This window comes from Hirundo rustica, chromosome 1, assembly GCF_015227805.2.
Source record: "Hirundo rustica isolate bHirRus1 chromosome 1, bHirRus1.pri.v3, whole genome shotgun sequence".
In the NCBI taxonomy this organism is placed as follows: domain Eukaryota; kingdom Metazoa; phylum Chordata; class Aves; order Passeriformes; family Hirundinidae; genus Hirundo; species Hirundo rustica.
In genome coordinates this window covers 51,196,125-51,218,446 of record NC_053450.1, presented here as the reverse complement: position 1 = coordinate 51,218,446, position 22,322 = coordinate 51,196,125, and the positions used below count along the sequence as shown (strand labels likewise).

The 22,322-nt window shown below is 39.7% G+C and overlaps 1 protein-coding gene across 3 annotated transcripts in view; it reads right to left on the bottom strand.

The window, feature by feature from the left end:
- The window catches only part of ARHGAP28 (Rho GTPase activating protein 28), a 76,616-nt gene that overhangs the window by 6,723 nt on the left and 47,571 nt on the right, over nucleotides 1–22,322 (bottom strand). For all 3 annotated transcript variants that reach the window (XM_040057202.2, XM_040057211.2, XM_040057221.2), the window contains exons 4-12: nucleotides 18,104–18,191; nucleotides 16,037–16,194; nucleotides 12,317–12,482; nucleotides 12,113–12,204; nucleotides 10,678–10,755; nucleotides 7,327–7,489; nucleotides 6,060–6,142; nucleotides 2,903–3,100; nucleotides 2,052–2,195 (exon numbers count right to left, since the gene is read on the bottom strand). In XM_040057202.2, the coding sequence (XP_039913136.1) occupies nucleotides 2,052–2,195; nucleotides 2,903–3,100; nucleotides 6,060–6,142; nucleotides 7,327–7,489; nucleotides 10,678–10,755; nucleotides 12,113–12,204; nucleotides 12,317–12,482; nucleotides 16,037–16,194; nucleotides 18,104–18,191 (1,170 nt within the window). The remainder of the gene's footprint in view (nucleotides 1–2,051; nucleotides 2,196–2,902; nucleotides 3,101–6,059; nucleotides 6,143–7,326; nucleotides 7,490–10,677; nucleotides 10,756–12,112; nucleotides 12,205–12,316; nucleotides 12,483–16,036; nucleotides 16,195–18,103; nucleotides 18,192–22,322) is intronic.

The window sequence follows — 22,322 nt, the reverse complement described above, 5'->3', positions numbered from 1 at the left end:
TGCTCTAGCTCAATTTGGAAGCAGTTCTGTAGCCTCATTTGAGGCTGCTTGCAAAACTCACTGTCCTGCATTCACTTGGCTATTCAAAAGACAGTCACACAAATGTAAATTTGTAGACACAAATCAGATGCAACACAAAGACACAAACTCTTTGTTAAGTAGTACATAAATGCACACAGGGTAAAGCCCTTGAACTGTAACTTTAACTTATTTCTATTAACATTGGTCAGTGAACCAACTGCTTATTTAAAACCAAAAATTATTAAGAATATCTTTTCTTCCTTCTATAAATGAAATTCTCCTGAGGCATAAAGATCCAATTCTCTGTTTCTGCTTCCTATATCTTCAACGAGATTGAAGTGTGTGTACAGTAAAACGTCAAGTACCATATGGTTTCTGTTAATTTGAAATTTGACCTTGTGTAGGGTTCAAATGATCATCTATGAAGTTTATGCACTCTTCCATGATTAATGGTGGATAAATCAATTAGCAAGGTTTGCATTCCAGTTCTAATCCAGTTAATACCACACTGACCAGAACACAATAGTCTCTCCAGTCTCTGTCTCTGTAATTTAGAACATCTGAGACCTGGGGATTGCTTTAAGTGCTCTCAACATTAAACTCAGTTATCCAAACAGAGTTTGCCTCCAATTTACCCTTCATGTTTAAACTCCTTGCCATGGCTACCCTCATTTTTATTAGATGTAAAGCAATTACTCTGATCAATGGACTTGTCTTCCCAAAGGCGCAATGACTTCAGTAATTGACTCTCCTCAGAGAAGGAGTCTATCTGTGTTCATCCCAGGTTGAATTTAATGTTGCAGCACAGTAGTCCACACTGTCATTTTAAACAAACATCTCTGTCTCCATCTGCAGCACCAATGTATGTCCTACCCTACCAAAAATACTTCAGTCCATGCTGCCAAATTCTTGAGAAAGGTGAATTAGAATGACTTCACCATTCATACATAACATTTATCTTTCTACCTTTTTTTCCCATACATTACCTTCTGCATTTTCTCTCTTGTCTGTACTAGGTGGCTCATTCTCTATTTCTCATAACCTTGTGACATCATTCCTTCCTAATCTGTCTTTTCTTTTGTTCTTCAAGACTTTTCTTCAACAACTATAGAGTCCTTTACCATTTCCTTGGTTACTTCTCTTACAATTCACCAGTCTTTATTCTTTTAAAGATTCATGGAAGACTTTAAATACTTCCTCACCAGGTCATTAAAGGTAGTTACTAAATGGAAATACATAGGGATTGTGTATGTTGTGCACAGAGATACAGTCTTGCTGCCAAAACTGTATGTTGCACCTAATATGTAAGATAATTTTAGTTGCCTATCAAAGCAGAATACCCCAAGTAAGTTCCTAATCTCTGTTTCTAGGTAGTAGATAAAAGTTGGTGGCTTTAAGACCTTCAAAGAAAGGCTTTTCTATTAGATGTTCTTAATTCTGAACTGCTTCTGGAGCCCTGAAATCCTCAGAAGTATCCACCTCTCTCCTCTGACTATACAGGAAATAACAACACAATCCACTTCATTGGGCATTTAAGATTTAAAAACAGTTTAGGGTATCTGTGGTAGGAAAACTGAATTTCATCTCTGCTTACAGAATTAGTGCAAAGCTCTAAGACAAAAGCTTGCAAGGAGAATATCAAGTGGCCTGTACCAGGACATCGATAAATGCAATTAATCCTACTACGGACCGTCCTATTACTCAGTCACACATCCACGCATTTGTTGAGTATCTACAAATCATTGCTGTCCGGGACAGTCCACATACAACCATTTCTTATGAAACAGGTTAAAAAACAGCTTGGCAGCTTTGGCTGCTGGAAATCATTCTGCCTTCTTTACATTTTCTCAAGCAATTACACACACTTTGTCTTACCGGAGTGTTACACTGGGAAGCACACCTTTCAAGATAACTCTCAAATCAGCTTATTTTGTATGGCAAAATTTCCTCCCCACACCCAGAATTTTTCCTGAGATAAAGGCAGGAGGCTGTTTAAAGCTGCCCTTGAAACCTGTATCTTTCTATCACACCTCTGGTCTTTCAGGTCTCTCCCGTTCCATGGTCTTTCTCCTCAGAAGTTTTCTCACTCCTTTGTCAAACATCAGCTGTCTCTTGCTGTTGTTCATTGCTGCCTCATTCATTTTTCTCACTTGGGAAATCAGGAAGGATGGGACCTAGAGGGCGGAAACCAGATTTGAGAATATACAGTAATTTTTCCCCACTGTGTTGGATCTTCAGAAGGGCACCACATTTTAGGCAGCAGAAACCCCATTTATTCCTAGAAGATACGTGCAATCAGTAGCTTCCTCTAATAACCTACAGTTACTCCTTTGGTGAAAGTGTACATTGTCTTTCACGCCACATGGAACTTTAAAGTGGTGTTTGTAGCTACAGGAGCTTTATTAGGCTAGAGTCTTTGCAATCCCCATTATACCCACCCTTTGTTATGACCAAAAAAGCTGAGACTGTCAATATCTTCAGGCTAACCTTCAGAAACCCAAAAAGTTGTACACACTTTTGTCCCATTTTACTGCGAGCTAGACTCCAAACAGACATCTAATCACATACAAGTTTAGACATATTGCCTGCACATCCAGATTAAATCATTCTTCTATGCATCACTCTGTACAAACAATGGTGTGGGAGAGGTACTTCCAGGAGGCAATTAATGCTAAAATAGATGTCTTAGGTAAGTAAGGCAGCTTTCAGTCCAGGAATATCTGTCAGGGTGCCTCATTCTAGATACGGAAGACTCCAGTCAGTTTCCAAAGAAACTGTTTCTCCTTGGAAGGTCAGTTTATTCTGATTTCTGCACATCTCCTGCATATCAGAAAAGGTTGCACTGTAATGGCATCATAAAGGGGGAACCAGCACTACTCACTGTCCATAGGATGTCCTGGTACCGGATTAGAAGCCTCACAATGTGCGCGGTGGTGGCGGCTGCTTGCATTTCTTGTTGGTTCGCACGTTTCCCTTTGTAGATGAAGAGGTTTGGTGCAACAATCATAGACACGTTCCACAAATTCATCTTGTTTTTCCCTTCATTAGCAACCACCTTCTTCAGGAACTGAAGAAAGGCCTGGGAAAAAAACAACGCTTGTTTAACCTCAGGAAATAATTTACTTTTGAAATGCAATATTTTCAAATGCACATCTGACTTCTATATTTGCACTTGGAGGTGAAATTTAGTGGGTTTTTCATTGCACTTGGATTACTTGTTATTTGTTGTTAGAACAACAACCTGTGTCAACCACAAAGGAATAGGTAATACTAACAAAACACACATTAATAAATTATCTGTCACTTAGAGCATAATCCCAAATTTATAAGGCAAATACAGTCAACACTACCTATGAGACTAGTTTTCAGAGCTCCAACTTTATTTCTTGACACTCAAAACAAGTAAAAAATATCAGTCTCTGAATCCCGCAGTAGAGGTAGGTGGTAAGGGAATAGTTTCTTTCTTCATAGCTTACCAAGTGTCCATTTTGATGTATCTGGCCAATGCTTTTTATATCACAGTCACCTGGGGCGAGTAGTCTCTCTTCAAATCTGCACCAGTCCCACACGTAATATAACCTGAAATTTCTGCCAGCAACCCCCAAACTTTTATTGTGGGATAACAAAAGCAAGAAGAGCTAAGTGGTTGTTCACTGATGTAACTTCTGCACATGCTCGGCAGAGTCAAAGGAAATTAATTTCCCCTTTTGGGTAGTTTATTCAGAATTTTACTTGAATGATTAAATATCACAGACTGCAGCTATGGTTAGAGCTGGGGTCTACCAATGAGTCCTTCTGCAACACTGTTCTGGTTTCAGCTGGGATAGAGTCATTTTTCTTCCTTGTATCTGGTACAGGGCTGTGTTTTGTATTTAGGATAAGAACAATGTTGATAACACACTGATGTCTTAGTTGTTGCTAAGCAGTGGTCACACTTAGCCAAGTGTAATCTTTAGCTTCTCATGCTGCCCTGCCAGCAAGGGGGCTGGGGCTACACAAGGACTTGGGAGGGGACACAGCCCGGAGAGCTGACTCCCAAGGGATATTCCACACTACATGGCATTGTGCTCAGTATCTGAACTGTGTGGAAAACTGGTCTTGGCCCACTACGCAACAACTGGCTGGGCATCAGTCAGTGAGCGGTGAAAAACTGCACTGTACATCACTTGTGTGCTCTAATTAATCAATCATCATTATTTTCCCATTAATTTCTGTCCTATTAAACCGTTATGGTCTTGACCCATGAATTCTACTTTTTTTCAAATTTTCTCACCCATCCCACTGGGAGTGGAGAGGAGTGAAGGAATGGCTGTGTGGTGGTGTGCTGGCTTCAGATGGGGTAGAGTTAATTTTCTTCATGCTGACTGGTATGGGATTATGTCTGGGACTTGTGCTGAACACAGTGTTTATAAAATAGGGGGTTTTTTTGTTACTGCTGAGCAGGACTTGCTTAGAGCCAAAGCCTTTTCTGCTTTTTGTACTGCCCCACTGCTGAGGTGTATGAGAAATTGGGAGGAAACAGAGCCAGGACAGGTGACCAAAGGAATTATCTGAGACCATGTGACATCGTGCTTAGTATAAAAATGTGTGAGGAAGATGGAGGAAGGGGGGGACTTTTGGAGTGATGGCATTTATCTTCCCAAGCAACTGTTACATGAGATGAAGCCCTGCTCCCCTTGTGATGGCTGAACATCTGCTTGCCCATGGGAAGTGATGAGTTCCTTGTTTTGCTCTGCTTTTGTGGATACCTTTGGTTTTTCCAATTAAATTACATTTATCTCAACTTATGAATTTTCCAGCTTTTACCGTTTTTATTCTCTCCCTGGTCCCACTGATGGGGGAGTGAGCGAGCAGCTGCACGGGCTTGGTTGCTGGCTAGGGTTAAACCATGACAGGTATTAGCTGCCTCTTGGTTAAACCACAAAAACCATACCATTAAAATCACTGTCTTTGTACCCTGACATAGCAATTAAAACATTTTTAGAAACCCAAGAATTAAAAAAAAGAAACGATGTTGGAGAAGTTTCTAAAATCTCATTATAGACAAGAGAGTGGAGCTGTGTAGAGTTTTGTCATCGCTTCTATTTTTGTACAGAAGCCTAATAAATATTAAAGTAATAATTAACACTAGTCCTCTAGCATGTATTTTACATATGCAGCTCTATACCCAAATGAACTCTGGTAGCAGAGCTCTGCTTTACAGAGCATCAGTAAACCTTCAGGTGCTATGAAGACAGTTGTTCTTGTCCCTTATTACTGTATACATAAATACAGGTAAAGAAGGCACCTGAACTCATAAAGTTGCATCTAAACTGACCAGTGAAAGGCTTTCAGAGGTGAGAGACCTGCATGGTCCTGATGAGCTGGGGACCTGATGAAATGTCGGGAGGTTTCCAGGAAGCTTGTTCACTCAGGTTTCCTTGATGCAGGAACAGGCCCAAAGACGCACCAGTGTCTCTCAGGATACAGCCCCAGTCAGATATGGGAGCTCTCAAGCATCTAAAATGCTTGTAGCCACTGTGTTTGTATCAGGAAGTAGTACATGGGGATGGGCATGGGTTTGCAAGGCAAGTCAGCTGAGAGTGAGTTCCTGACTTCTGTTCTACAGATAGGTGTTTGTATTTTGGACTATATCCTGCAGTGTGGTCCAGTGGCCTAGAAGCTCTTCCAGTACCAGGAGTGCACTAGGCAAGCTCCTAGAGGGCAGCTTCTCTTTTAAATTCATCTTGGAGAATTTCAGTTACACAGAAAATCCAGAAACTGGATGTCCTTAGTCCAAAATAAGTGAGGATTATGCCTCTTTGAAGTGAGTGCTCCATAATAATGATGCCTGAGATCCAGCAGTTGGATCCCTCCCAGCAACTATTTCTTAATTACTCGTAAAAGAAATGACAGTCTGGAAATTTGAACATCTTTTCAAGGAAATAATCAAAACCACACAAGAATACTTTCCTGGTGTAGCATCTGAAAAGAATGAGTCACTCATTTAAAAGTCAAAAGCACCACAGATGGTGGGTGATAGCAAATGAAGAACTTACCTTGGCTGTGTCTCTGTTGGCTTCAGGCATCAGCATGATCAACAGATGCAAAGCTTGTAGTTGTAACTTGATCTTGGAGATTTCTAAGGACATGAATAATTAATACTTTTGAAATCTCAACTGCAATTGGTTTGCTCTAGAAACCTTGTGTGTCAGCAGTTCTAGTAATACCAACTCGAGCCTGGTTGAGACTAACATGCTTAGGTGTTGATTAACCATACACTTTTCCCCAAATAAAAAAATCACCTTAATGAGTGAGATTTTGCCTCATCATCTTGGATCTTTGTCACACAAGGACACAAGGCACTATAAAATTCTATCTACATAGTAACAATCCAGTATTTTTTAGTACTAGCTAGTTTCTCTTAGATATCTGTGTATTTGTTATAGGGAATAAAATCACTTTATTCTGCACAGACATCTCCTGTTCAGTCTTCTCCAAACTGCTGAGCCATTGTAACTGCATGCAGCCTGGGACTCACAAGGAGCACACTCAGGTATTTGAAGTTTATGGGAAGAGGTCACCTCCTTCTGCCCTTTAAGCTACTCATGGTGACACCGAAAGCATGACTGCAACCTTATATGAAGATGCTCAGTTTTCTGTACCAATTTGTTAATAAATTCACCATTCTGAGACTTTCAGTCTGTCCTAGCTCAAGTGACTTTACAGTGAAGTCACAGGTATGGCAAGGTACAATTGCATTCTTCCTGGAAGAGAAATGAACAAAATGTACTGAGACTGAGGGAGTGTATGTACACTCAAAACAAAGCCCAGCTGCCTGAACCTTCCTCTGCTCACACATATCTCTGTACCAATGGTCTGACCTCAACATAAACTTTAACATAAATAAAATAGGTTGAGTAAGTTCAGCAGATAAAGGACAGTGATTTGAGTTTATCTTGCAGAAACTTTAACTTGTGAAACCTACAGTTAATGTGAACCAGTCATTATATGACCATATATGAAAGTCATTATTCAGTCACTGTTTACTCACAGGCTTCAAATTTTACATTAAACACTTGTTTTGTTCACACAACAAACCTGTGCTATTAGCTGAATGCAGACACTTCTCTCATTTGAATACAAAATTTTGCAGAAAATTCAAATGTTTAGGTGAAGCATTGGGTCTGTTTTTCTCTCTGCTTCAGAAGGAGAAAAAAGTTCACATGACTTTTCTCTATATACTTCAGAGAGAGAAAAAGCCCTTAATGTCTACTCTTGCATTTTCTGCTGTAATCAGTCCATACTAACTCCATTTCCACATACTTTCTACTAGCGTGATGAATGCAGGCAGATATTCTACTGTGAAGAGTGGGCTTGGGAGTTCTCTAATAAACATTTTCAGCAGACCCGCTGCATCGTTATTTCGTACTTGGTCCCAGTCAAAAGTGTCTTCATAAAATTTTGCCTCAAGTTCTTGATGGAGATTCTGAAAGATAAAAGAAACATCTGGCCTTCAGTCATTGCTGCTGATCCAGCAGTTTGTGATCACTTCAGAAATCCCATTAGAAGCACCAGGCAGGTTTGTACAGCACTTGAACTAAAGCAACCCTAAACCAGTGACAGCCTAGGTACAGCCATGTGCTCCGAGCAGCTTAACAAGTCAAGCTCCTGCAGATACTTGGCAACATGGGTTAAATTTGGCCTGCTATAGCTAGATTTCTGCTCATGAACAATTTGAAATGTCTTTAATCAAGGCAATTTTGTGCAATGTCTTAGAACTAGAAGCAGAAAACTCAGCACAGCTGTTCTTTTTGTTTAAAACACTCTCCAGAGGTTTTGACCTTTAAGTCACAAAGGAGTGGTGTTTCTTCCTCCCTGTCAGTGACCATGCTAGATAGTCTGAATCCATGGGCCTTGAGCAAATGGCTTAAAATTCAGGTGCTCCCATCTTTGAAAGGAAGTTTTATGTTAGGATAATCATAGTTAGATTTGGTCAAATCGTGGAAAAATAAAGATACAAAACCCATTGCTGTTAGAAAAACCTTAATGCAATAAAAAAACCCCCTCAAACCTTTAAAAACACAGAACTGATTTAAGATAGATCTGATGATGACACCCATTTAATCTCTTGTTCTCCAATGGCAGCATCCTGCTCCGCAACAGAGGTCAGTTTAGTTCTGGAGGGTCCCTAGCCAGTATTCAAAACACATACGTGAAAGGGAAATACTCAGCAAGGTTCCTAATGAGAACAGAATTTGGCTTCAAACCCAGATCACTGTTTGAAAAATGCAAGCTCCTCAAAAAATTGCTGAGTTAAAAAGATTGAAGGACAGTATTTTAACATAAGGATATCTATAAATAATGCAGATTTCACCATTATTACTGGCAAAACACTGTCCTATCCATAGCAAGTTTGTCGCTACTTTTTAGGAGACCATTTACAACAAAATGTATCTGTAGCAAATACTTGGTTTCAGATTGTGATTTTGTCAGATGTACTTTAATATATGCAAAAAGTTCAGTCCATTCAGGCAAAGCTTTGAAAAATGAATTCTGTTTGCCACGTCTCACATGAATGGAAGGAAATTACATATCAAGTACAGTCACACATAATGAAGTAGAATGGTTGCACAGACGGAAGTAGAAACTCGTTCAGGATTTGGCATAAAATGTTACAGTCTCATTTTTACTAGCACATTTTACTGCTTTTAATCTGGGCTATCTCAGCTTCCTCTGTATCCTTTGCACATAACCTATACATATACCTAGACTGAATTATCTCCTGTAAGTGACTGGAAATGTGGAACAGAAATCCTCACCTCATCAAAAGCACGTGAGGACAGAATTCTACTCCACATTTTTCTGCTGAGAACTGGGAAAAAGCCACTAAAATAGAAAGCAAGATTTTGGAAACAGAAACATTTTTTATATATATACATATATTTATATACTTTTTTATATATATATCTACACAGGTAAGCATATATTTTATACACTCAATTCCCTCCATCCCCTGCCTCATATACATGTATCTATGTATGCACCTAATACTTTTAAAATATGTGTTGCAATTTTTTTTTTAACATGACTGATCCTTCACTAGACTATCATACAGTTTTATTTCACTGGAGCTTTTGTTACAGAGGAAAACTTGTATTAATTTCTTCTATTCCTTGTTTTATAGAAGAACATAATAATTTCCATATGCTTTTTCTATCTCCAAACAAGACTGAAATAAAGTTTGAATACCCTCAAGTCCTAATGTCATAATAATGCATGAAGGCTCTTGGAGGATGAAATCTGCATCTGCTTTGAAAAAATCTCTCTCTTGCTCGTTGGTTTGTTGGGCAGACTCAAATGAAATCAAAACTCAAATAACTGAAAACTTTCATATGGGCAGTTTAACTTAACATCTAGTATAGAGGAGCTGCATATGAAGTCATATCTCATAGCAGCTCCCAGGACACAGGCTGTGAAAAAGAAGTGAACAAGACACAGTACAGTGTTTCAAAGAATATGAAAATAATTGAATTAGAGCACAGCCCTGCATGTAATCTCCATGGAAAGGCTGGAAAAATTTGATATTGTGTGAAATAACATTCAAGCATTTGTATGAAAGAATGAGGAAGCTGAAAAGTACAGGGAAAGTTAGGAGCTCCTTTCCACAAGTTGTGGCACTTTTCAAGGCTCTGGGTACTTTTATCAATGCACAGAATCAAAGGAGCTGGGATCCTGCTGCCTACCTTTGGTGTGTTTCATGTAATGCTGCTTTTTCTTCTTCAGCCATTCTTTATTATTCTCAGACCACCCAACTGTTTAGCAATCCCCAACATTTGTGTGGCTGCCACAATGTTGAGACTTCCTGCCTCAGCACACAAAACTAGCTTCCTTGACAATGAAAAAGTGGGAGTAGAATGCACTGTAAGGTGTTGCTTAAACCAGATCAAAAAAAGCAAAGATAAGGAAAAGAAAAGCAGAAATATGGGAAAGAGATGGACCCTACTAAGCCCAGGAGAAAATCCAACCAAACAAAAAACTGCCTTGTTTTTCTAATTTGCCTCCTCCAGCTCCTGGAATGAAGTTGGTCTGGAGAAACAATTGCAAATATTACTGGCCCAGAGTGTCAAGTTATTGGGTGCCAATTATACTGCATTCATAGTCCACAAATAGCCTGTGAAAATGCAGTACTTCAGGCTGCCAGCAGTGAACAGAGGCCAAATTTCTCTTCACTTGGAACATGAAATTACAAGATCACAGATGATAAATGAAAAATGAAATGACACAGAGGTTAAAATGACAGAGAATAAGATCTTTATCTGATGTTCACTCAGTTTAGGAAGTCTGCATTTCTGAAATAAATTAAAACAGAGATAAGATCACAGCAATTTTGGATGACAGAGATAAACTGAAAGGATGTCTCCAAGTTTTGTGGAGAAAAATCGCACTCAACATCGAAACTGTGCTTTATATAGAATGTTAACTAAAGCAAAGTAATAGACCAAATGGTCTGTGATTTATTGGTTCCCAGGAACTAATCTGACCTTTCACTGGCAGGAGTAGGAATGCTGAGCTACACAGATCACTATTTATGTGCAGTCTGAATCTGTGTGTATGCTGTACTATTTTACATAGAGTCTGTGGTCCAGAAGACAGAAAACTGGCTTGGATATATACCTTGACTCTGGAGGCAGATCCAGGAACCCGTAGAATTCCTTCAGTTTCCAAACCTGTTTCTTCAAGCTTGAGCAGCAGCTGACAGAAAAGACAAAAAAAAAAAAAAAAATCCAGGAAAATATTCAGAAGTGCTTAAGAATACTCCTGACTTTCTTTTCAGTCTAGGTATCCTTTCAACTAATCTGAAAAAGATACTTTGGAATCAGCTAATGAAATCCAGCCAGCTCATATCTGCCTAATTTGTCTCCACAGTCCTGATCCTGAAATAAGGAATATGCAGAGTATGGAAAACTGCTAATGCAATAGACCCCTCTGTCCTTGACTTGAGAGTTGGCACTGCTATAGAACAATTAACACATAAATGTATTAATGAAACACTTAAACACAATGATGTTTTGAAGGAAAAATAACCTCTGAGAAATGTTTAAGTGTGCCCCAAGGAGCACAATGGAAAGGCCAATAGATAACATAGGTTTTTTTGGAACTGAGAACTCAGATTAAAAAATGACCACAGGATATTTTATTTTGAAATTTCTGTGAATAGAGGACTAAACTTTCCACTCCAATTGGTTATTAAAAAAAAAAAATAAAAAAAAAAAAAAAAAAAAGAAGAAAAGAAAATAAAGAAACCCAAGGTTTGATTTTACATAATCTTGAATATTGAGGGAAAAAAAATCCCAGCATTTAATCATTCAGCTCTGGATTTTCACCATCAGATCTGCTTCCTGCACTAATGTTGATTCTTCAAATATCCAATGTTATCTTGATAGGGCAGGAGTGGAGCTAATTGCAAAGTCATGTAAATGCTCAAGTTGTGTCAGTCTTTCCACTGACATGCTCCAACACTTCTCCTTTTGTCAGTATTTACAGGGAAATCTGCTTCCATTTCAAGCCTGTCTAAACCTGTGCAATTGCACATGTACTTGTGCCTGTGTACCTGCCTCCAAGACATCCACAGGGTATCCCTGTATGGCCAAATGTCCCATTTAAATACCCTTGTCTGGTCATACAAACCTCAATAAGAAGATACCACTTCCATTCTTGAAAGAATAGCTAAGTAATACCTATGGTTTGAATTAATGTGAAATTACGACTCCTGAGACAACTCCTGCCTGCCACTTCTGCACATACATAATTTTGCTTGGCTATTTTAATGAAAAGGGGAAACAGAAAGGCATTTTTTTCCCCAAGTTTTCTGTGTGGTATCACAATATTCCAAGAACCAAAAAGGGTCCCCACCACAGATAAAAAACCAAAAAAGCAGATTTTCTCTCCCTGTCACAAAGTTTTCGAACCACAATATTCAGACAGTCTGCAGATACCCACCAGTCTGTAATGCCTGACCGAAACTTCTCCCATCTGATGACTCTTTGAGTGTCAATGCCAATGGTGGAAAAGCAAATCCTAGTGACCAAGAAGGCCAAGAGATACTCACTTTTTGGAAGATAAGGGGTACTTTTATTCCAGGAACCTTCTTCTGATCATTCTCCAGCAGCACAGTGAGAGGGACTCCAAAAAGACCATTCTCTTAAAAATAATAACAACAAGTGTGAAAATGAGGAAACGCAGCCTCAAAAGCATCTCCTTTCAAAGCTGATGGACAGGAAGGTGACTGCGAAGGGGATGCCACACATGGTACCTCGTCCCCGCACCCTCTCCACGCGGTTCCTCTTCAGTTCCACTCCCAGCGCGTCGTAGAAGGCCGTGAGCTCGATCAGGGAGAGGTAGCGGATCTTCTTCATGTCTTCAGGAGAGAGGTCCCCAACCTCCGTCAGTCCAAAACGGCTTTTCCGAACAATGAATTTCTACAGTAGAGATGGGTCGCATCTTTATTTGTTCAAGAGTTAACAGGAAGTGAATTTTTGTTTTAAAAGAGATGCACGTATGTGATTGGAGGTCATGTTCAGGTAGATGGATAACATTAAAGAGATGATCTATCGCCTTGTAGATTGGCTTGGTATCGTGACATAGCTTGTGTCCACCTGAACATAAAACTGAGCTTCTTGCTCATTGTGCTCCCTTTCAGTTTGACTGGGAAATGGTGCTGGAGCACCACAGTGACTGTGCTTCATCTGGGACAAATGAGTCACATGCTTCTTTAAAAGTCTGGCCCAGTTTCAGCAGGATGTAGTGTTTTGCTCTGCTTCTGCCCTCCCCAAAACATCTTTGAACGTTGTTGAAGTGGCTGACACAGTTAATTATGGATATGGTTCTATATCGTGTGTGTGTGCAATGAATCCATGCCTGTTTTGCATAATGCTAGTAATTTATGAGGTCTTACCGGGGAGTTCAAACTAAAGATCTGAGGAAAAGCCCAGAAGCAAAATTACTTAGTCTAGAAGCCAACCTGCCAACTTAGTGGTGTTTTTTATTACTCAAGAAAGCTTAGAAACAAGACTCGCAGCAGCTAACAGATAAGTTATTCAAGTAGACTCGAACTAAACAATACTGAGTAATTTGGGGGCATGTGAAGATATCTACATATTTTAGAAACTTTAGTGTCATGGACCAGAGCCAGGAATGTCGCGTCATGACAGATGAATTTGTACGAATGTCAAAAAGAACAAACACCCATCAGTTTCTGACATAATTGTTAGACATAATAACAAAGTCATAGTAAAAAAATCACGCTTTTCAAAGAACAGCAGATCTTTGGTATTGTATTTATTATATTTTATTTAAAAAATATTGTAATTTAAACCAGGAGTTGTTAGTCAGAGGCATAAATAAATAGTATCACAAATCATCTCCTTCCTTTGGGGAATTGAGTGGAAACCCAGCCACTAGTAATGTTTTGCTTCTGGAGATTTCAGCTCAGTCCTTCGTTTTTTTAAACAAATTTGGACTCAAAAGGTTTAACCCATCTTTAAATTCAGCCAGTCAAACTGATTAAGAAAAAGGCAAACAAACAAAAAAAAACCCTAAACCAAATTTAAAAAAAAAAAATTAAAGTTACACCAGATTTCAAAAGGAAGATGGTACAAAGGACACCTAGATCATGTAGTTTAGGACTTCATAAACTACACTACATATGGTCTTTCAATAGGGGTTAACAATAATTGAGGGAGAAAGAGCGTAGGGAATGGCATAATTTATTTACATGCTGCCTGGGGCATTTTGAGCCCAGAATATTCCCTCCTTAGAATGCAGCAATTCCACTGTTACCCCTATTCTGAAAACTTAATGTAACTAAAGCTGCATGGGGGATAGCCTTCTGAAGACACATAAAATACTAAAGAATATCTACACCTTTTGGTTCCAGTGTTGCGAAGAGTGCAAAAGTAGACAAAATGCAATAATCACCTTGAAGAAAAGGAAAAAAACCCCTCAGACTGTATACATATATTTTCTGAGGGGAAAGAGAAAAAAAATTCTAAGCACTGCAAAGCTGATTAAAAAGGGTAGTACAAAGATTTTCCACAGTGGCTGTTTGACTCCTAGGGTCACTATGATGTGATGCTGTGGTTAATACAAATTATGGGGTTGGCTGTCTTTCTCTGTCTTGTGTCACAATTTTCCAGTGGTTTTTCTTACAGTGGCGTAATATCCAGGTTTGAAGGAGGCTGTGCTATCCTGAGATTAGATTACTAATGTTTTGGCTAAGGATCTTGTCTGATATTTCGTGATGTTGCTCCTACATGGAACTGTGCAGTGTACTCAGAGTTGTAGTTCTGTAATATCTTCAACTAAGTCACATGGATCATGGTCACACATTGGAGAAATCACATGTACTTTGGGGAAATCCCTATGCTCCTGGGGATGTTGAGTTGACTCTTGCAGGAGTCAGGGGACTCCCTGCAGCAGGAGACATGCTATTTTGTCATATATAATATTTCTCGGTGTAGCCCTGTACACACCATCAGTGGAGTTGGCTACCTTTTCATACCTGCCCTGGAAAAGTGTGATGCTGCACAGCCTCCAGCCCTATTGTCCCACCATGGGGAAGGAGGGATAGTCCTGAATGTAGGTGACTGATTGCTCAGTCTAACAGAGTGAGAGGTGATTTTTCTGCTGAGGCCCATTACGGTCTGAGTCATTCCGGGAAAAAACCAAATATCACGAGTGGCAGCAGATGAAGTAAGGGAAAGACCAACATCAACAGCTATGATTGTTGACTTTATTCAGAAATGCTCTGCAATGACCTGGCATGTTTCTTGTGTTGTCTTCTAAGCTCACAAAATTATGTCCTGCATGCAAAGCAGTTCAACTCCAGCACAGTACTGACATTTTCTAAAGATAATCGATTATTAATCCACAGATCCATGATATCCAATATGGCATCTTCTCTCTTTGTCATCAACTGTTTCCCTACTCTGTCAGCTGGGGATTTTCTGTGCTGTTGCACAGAGCAATTTGTCAGTGCACCTGTGTTGTCGTAAAGGCCAAAATCATGATGAGTGCAGAGATACCCTTACTCTCCACAGGACACCAAGTTATCCCAAAAGACACAAAAAACAGCACAGGGATCTCACACAAGTTATGGAATCTACTTGGTGTTTTATCATTCAACATAAAAGCTTACTTCTGCATCTCAGCTTCTTTTTCCTTGCTGGAATCTGAGATGGGACAACTGACTAATTCTCAGCTAATTCAATGTCTGTGTGGATTGTAACAATTTCAGATTAGTCTAGGACCTCAGGACATTATAAGGTTCAGGAAATTTTTCCAAATGCTTTATAGCTTTTTCATACATGTCACTAAAGGGGTGGTATTGGAAGCACTAAATTAATGCTCCAGTTTTCAGTGATGGAAGTTGTGAGGGCTGAAAATTAACTTCCATGACTTCATGAAATAATTCCAGATAATGACAGTGCATGTCTGGCTGGATGATACGGCAAACTTTTCTTGAACAATTCATGTAGTATCTCCTATTGTGTGATTGCACTCAATACTGACTGGAAACAGTCTGTACTGCTGCAGGACTAAGGTTTGCTTTCCTCCCTTCATCTGCAGAGTAATCTTAAATCCATTATGTTATCAAAGGCAGATAATCTGTGGGGGATAAAGGTAGGAAAGCAGACCAGTAATGAAAATGATTGTTAGTTTTAATGCCAATAATCAGTTTTTATTTCAGTGTGAAAAAATTGCGGATAATGCAACATTTGTGGACTGACTTACACATACTCATCTGGGTGCACATGTCCATGATGGGTACAAATGAAAACCTGCCTTGGATATCCATATTAACTTTGGGAATCAATCACAGGCAATAGGCAGGCACACTGAGAAGCCTCTACAAAGCACACACTGCCAAGGCCAGATCCTGTATCTTAACAGACTCCAGTATGCTGAGGATATAAAGCAGGAAATTGCTCTGTTAAAGAAAACAATTGAGGAAATATATGGAGATGAAACTTACTGGCAAAGCCGAGTCTTCCTTTTTGAACCTCTGGTTTTTCGGCCACTCTTGGGTTTTTGGAAGGACTGTAATGGATTCTGAGAAAGAGACATCATAGGAGAGCTCTTCTGTTATGGATGGGCTGCCTTTATCTATTCCACAGTCTAGACAGCTCTTAGCTGAAAATAAGGTAAATTATATATGAATGATGAATTGCATTTAGTACAGAGACACTAAAAATTCGAACCAAGATGACAAAATTCTTGAGAAAGTAATAAAGGAAGTGCTTCAAAGAGGAATTTCAGTGCAAACCACAGCATGTTCCTGTTTTGTCTTGAGGAAATAACCCCTTACAAATAAAATCTGTATTTTCATTTTAGATGATTTAACTTGTTGCTTTCTGTGAGAAAGATAGGCAAGCTGGAACTTCCTGTTTATCAGGAATTACCAAGTTTTTTTACTCCATCCTTGTCTTCCCAGGCCAGCAAACTGTGGTGGCACTTGTGAAATGAAAATTAAGAACAGAAGATCTTGACAGAAAAATGCTGCTGACACAGTTTCTCAGCTTACTGATGACTTATTTAAAATCACAAGACATTGTGCATGCATTTTATGTGGTCACATACACATATTTCTCATTGTTGATAGTTTAGGTGCATAGCACCATAACAGGGCAAAATGTACAATATTCCAGTTTGAAAAACACTGTATCTACTGGCATTTCTAGTAGATATTGTAAAATGACTTATTGCCGTTCTCTAAAATTTATTCACCTCCTTAAATTACTGGATGTCATAGGAAATTTTCTGAAATCAGTACAATCAAGAAATACACTATTGTCATGGAGGCCAAAGCGTGGTACCATAAATGAGTTTCAGGGTTGCCAGCTTTCCTGATGGATCTCTAGTATCTCAGGTCAATTTTTAGTTTTCCTGTAAGGTTCGGCACCTAAACCCAGTTGGGATGGAATCATAAATTTAATAGAAAGTGAAGTAAAATTTCAGCCCCCAGGACTGCAGAGAATTTGCAAACATGATGCAAGTGTATTCAAAAGCCATGGCAATCAGAAAGTGAATTTAAAAAAAAATTACATGTCTTATAAAACTGTGCATGCCCCATGTTCTCTGAATCACTGCATTTACAGTTACAGGGAATTTTTTGCAACACCACTTATTTTACAAGTCTGATATGGAAAAAGTTAAGTAAGTTATTAAGTGGCTTCTGGTTTCTGAACCATGGCTTTAGCTGTTGTCTAGTGTCCAAGCCATTTAAGATGTTTTTCATCTCTCTTTCTACCCCGGGACCTGGGACCACAGACTGCCCATGGTACCCCTGGGCATTTGGCTCCCCATCTGTTTCAGCCAAACTTCTTGCAGAGCAGAAATATCAACAGAGCAGCTTTTTTCACCAAGGAAAATGTCTGTTGCACTCTATCCAGAGGTAAACACCCAAGGGAGCAGTTTAGAAATTTGGGTATTAATATCCCTTTAGTTAAGCCCCTAAGAGTGATGATAGGAAGAGCTTTCAAATTAAGAAATGGACATTGTTGTGGAAAGGCTGCTCACAATTATCCAGACACTGAGTAGAGAAGAGCTATTACTTTCATTAGCACTGCCAATCACTGTCAGGGCAAAGCATTTAAGGGATAACACCATTCATAGATCAGAATAACAGGGCAGAATTAGGAAAATTATAAATTTCTAAGACTACAATTTCTGCAGTACTGGAGAAGAAATGTGGAGGAAATATGCCTCTTTGATTTGGAAAAAGAAAATACACTGATGACATATTTTGGCAAAATTCTGCTTGATATTGCTTACAGATTATTTTTACATTCCCAGCCTTGTAATGATCAGCATTTTTTAGATGCTGATGCCTCAAAGGCAGCAGTCTGTGTCTGTACAACGTTGGTCTTTAATGGGAAACTTTGGTTCCTGCATGACAATAAGCTGACAATGATTTTAAAGAAATATAGGCAGCACTGCCCCAGTGTGAAAGAGGGGATTAACCTCTGAAGCACAAAAGGGTCTTTCTGTCCACCATTTTACTAGGAGGAAGTGAACACTGGTTACATATTGTCATACTCACAGCTAACTGATTTCCAAACTGGCTTCTGCCCAGGAAGCTGGATACCATTAGAAGATACTGGTGACACTGGAACTGTCTCAAATGTGGGCTGATAGGCAAGGAAAGATGATCAGACTGCAGTGAAGGCAAAAGTCTACGGACAGAAACTGCTATGGTTCAAGCAATAGTTATCATTCTGAGCTTACACTCTCTTGACAAGATTAAACAACCTGTTGTGATTCTTCAGAGTATATTTTTCATAGCCAAGCCTGAGAATCAATCTTCCCCAGACCGCACAGATTTAGACCATGTGGAAGTCAATAATATTGCAGCTTGCTGTACCTAATGAGTCCTGTCCAATAAAATGAATGAAATTAGCCAAGTAAATTGCTGTACAGAATTAGACTAACCGAAAGGTCCTCCTCATATTCTAATTCATCCTGGCTTTAGTAATTTTGGCCATAAATCTTTCTGAAGACTCTCTGGCACATGTTGAGCACCTGCTATTCCAAAGGACCTGTCAGAAATCTATCTGCTATCTCTTGTGATTTGGGCACCAGAAAGTTATTAAAGGACGGATGTCCTCCCACAGGTTATACACTAATACTTTAAACAATGAACTTTAAAAAAAAAAAAAAAAAAAATTAAAAAAAAAAATTTAAAAAATTTAGGGAACAAAGAAACATTTTCCATAGTCAAATTTAATTCCACTCCAGAAGTCTTTCTGCACTTCACAGAAGTGGCTTGGCAGCTCAGGGGGTGACTTTCAAGCAGTGTCATCTCTTAGCAGTGGAGTTTTAGCCTTGTCCTCAGCAGTTTTGTGACTCATAAAGGCAAATCTGAGTGTTTGTGTTCCATGGGCACTAGCAGCTCAATTATTTTTTCTTGGGGAAAAAACAAACAAACAAACAAAAACAAGGTCAGGAATTAGAAAAGCATTCTGAAGGTTACTCAGTGAAAATAACTACAATGTTCCAAACTTGTCTGATATTTTTTCTGCTGCTATTTGCATCCCTGTGGGAGACCCTGAAGCCCCCAGCCTTTCTCAAACCTGCTGTCTCACACACCCTGAGCCTGATGGAACAGACCCAGTTTTCTAGCTGAACCTGCAGCTGTAGGCCCCCGTGAGCCCTTAATACCAGCTCTTCTAATTGCTCTTTACATTGCTAAATTGGCTGTTTATCAACAAGTAGCAATGCCTCAGGGCAGAAATTCTGTTTTCCCCAGTTGTAGTCAATGTGTGGGAGAAGTGCTCAGGCTGTTAAAAAATGTCAGACATTTAAAAGACAGGCAGCTCTTCCAATCGGAAGCCTGAAATAACGTTGCAGTTGTTTTATTCAATCTTATCCTCTGAGCTATTTGGGTAACAAAGTCAAATGTAACATGAATAAAATATCTCCTGAGAGAGTCCATTCAATGGCTTATGAACTTCATTGCAAATAGTATCTGAGTCACATGGACTTCCTTTGCCAGAAGACTGTAAGAATCAGTGATTTTTTTAAAAAAGGGAACTGGATACTTCTATAATAAAATCCCACAACATTTACACAAAAAGCTTCAGGACATAAAAAAGCACTACAAATTTCAGGTGGGAGTACAGAAGTGGAGCGGATGGCTAAACTTGCCTCAGCAATTTGTGAAAATCAACCATAAAGTAGTTAAGATCCAGATGGAGAAATTAATGGTAAATATTAAGAACTGGCTCATCTACTTTCAGTCCTCAAAATGTCTGACCCTGTGAACAATATTCAGAATGTATCTACAGTCAGGCAACTTTATTAAGAAAAACCCCACTTCCAGCCTTGTTACATGGGTGAAATGAGTCGTGAAGCACCTGCAGTAACCCGGTTCTGATAAGCAGGACAGAGCTGGCGGACACGGACATGGAAGATGGAGTGGACTGCACACCTCTGCCTGGCACCCAGCAGGGCTGGCAGCAGGCAGCCCTAGCGTGGGGAACTGAATAATGTGAAATGTGCACAACAGCTGGGGTACCTGGAAATGTCATATTCTCAGTCCCATCTCCCAGTCTCCACAGTGAGAATTTATAATGAAACCAAATCTATGTCTCTTTTGTGAAAGTGCCTTCCCTCCCTCCCCACCCCCTTTACTTTTTTTAATGTTAGGAAGACTGGGAATAAAACCTTTTTAATGCATGAATTTAAAGATTCAGATTATTTCTGTAGTGTAAAAGAAAATTAAAGAACTTTTGAAGATCTTCTCGCAATGAATGTGAAAGGCCAAGAGTCAAACTGTGTCCTTAAATAAACTGAGACAGCTTTATTCATTTGCCTGGGGCTCCAGCAAATGTGAGGCTTCCCATATCCTGATTTCTGACTGAAAGTGATTCATTAGACACACTAAAAATGAGCCCACTGTTTACTGCCACAACATACACAGGCATTTCCAATGGGAAGATGAAATCAGAAGAGCAAGGAGAGGATGGACATAAGGTAGATAGACAGTTCTTTAGTAGCTACACTTATTGTAGAAGAGGTAAAACCAAATCATTGGAGCACCAAAGAGACCAAATTTTATTTTCAGCCCAGCAGCTAAAGGAAATAAACACAAAGGAGGATAACCTTATTACTCTGATACAACTAACCATGCTTTGAATATAATCATATTTCCAAGCACTGCCATCACAAACACCTTTTCATGCAAATAGCTCTGGGTTAGTAGGTGATTCTTCTTTAACTTTGTCACGCATTGCTGAAGTAAAATGTTTGTAAATACTCTTCAGGCATTTTAGTTAATTGCAATGTACAGGGCTGGGCTGTTAACGAGCACAGTGCTTCATTTCCTCACTCCAACAACAGAATCAATGTATGTGTGTCCCCCATTTGTATTCAGATGCTGATTTTTCTAAGCTCGGAGCCCTAGCAGAGCCGATAGCTTCTGATGGAAGCAGCAGGGTACCAGCAGTAAGGAAAATCAGGCCACTGTGATTAATAAACCATCCAATTTAAAACTCAGTAGTGTGGCTGTCAGTCGAGTCTGCTGGCTGTAGACCTGTCTGAAGCAGAGCAAAAGCACCTCAGCTGGGACAGGCTGCTCTACTGCTAAGGCGTGGCTCTTGTAAGGGTGATTTTGCTCCTAGAGATCACAGCACCTTTCCAGGACAGGCAACAGAAAAAAACCACAAAAAAACAAAGCTACCAAATAAGAAGAGGAATAGCTGCATTTCCTTTTATTTCAGTCCATTTTGTCTGTTGAGGGGACTCTCCTGCCATGGATCTCAAGGCAGGATGGCTGGAAAAACGCCCTTTGCTCTGTGTTGACTCATGGACAGCCTGGCCACTAGGCAGTAGTAGCAAAACATCTAGCAGACAGGTTTTTTTCAGAACAGAGAGAAAAAAATAGGGTAAATCGACCCTTTTCTTCCCCCACTCCAGATGACAACTAATTTATGCCTCTTTAGTGGTCACCTAAATCTCATCTCAGGTGACTCTAGTGAGCTAATCACCTTTTCTCTCATCATTAGCCAAGGAAGAGAGTAATCCATCCTGTGACCCATCCCTCTAGGTTCTTGTGATTCTTAGGTTGTTAGGAAGAGGGTGTAAATCCATTCTCCTAATGGGGAGGATTATAGAGTTATGTGAAACAATTAGAGCTGGTTTGCTATTTGCCGTATGTTCTGTTTACTTCTTCTCTTCCCAACTAAAAGGCAGGATGGGAAAGCAAAATTGCATGTCATTTCAAACAGTCTCCTCACCAGCCTCTCTTCCCCAGCTGTGCTGAAAAGATTCGCCCCTCCCCATCTCCTGCCACTCTTTTCTTTTGGCTGGTTTGTTTTTAATGCGCTTCTCCTCCCTAAACTGATTAATCACAAAGATTCACTGGCAGCTGTAGGGCCATGCCCAAAGAGGCAGCAAAGCTCCAGGGACTGCTGATACCTCCTTAGAAAGACTACTTTGGAAACCCTTAGGTCAGGGACAAAAGCCCTCCTGAAGTGTGTTTATCCCTGAAGGGCTGATAATTAGGACAAGGTTTCTAAATCCCGTAACAAGCAGCAGAGACAGGAGGACTGGTAAATAGGAAAATCAGAGCGTTGGGATCTTGCAGGCTTTTAGAAATACAGTGCTTCACAGTCTGTTGGAGGGAAGTGATGGTGTGCTCTGCAGTTGTGTTTGGACATCTGGGTTTAACATCTCGGTCAGAACCTGCAGAACTGCATATTTTTGTGGGAAGAAGAATCAGAAGACTTAATTACTTGTTTGAGCTTATCTTTTAGACTTTC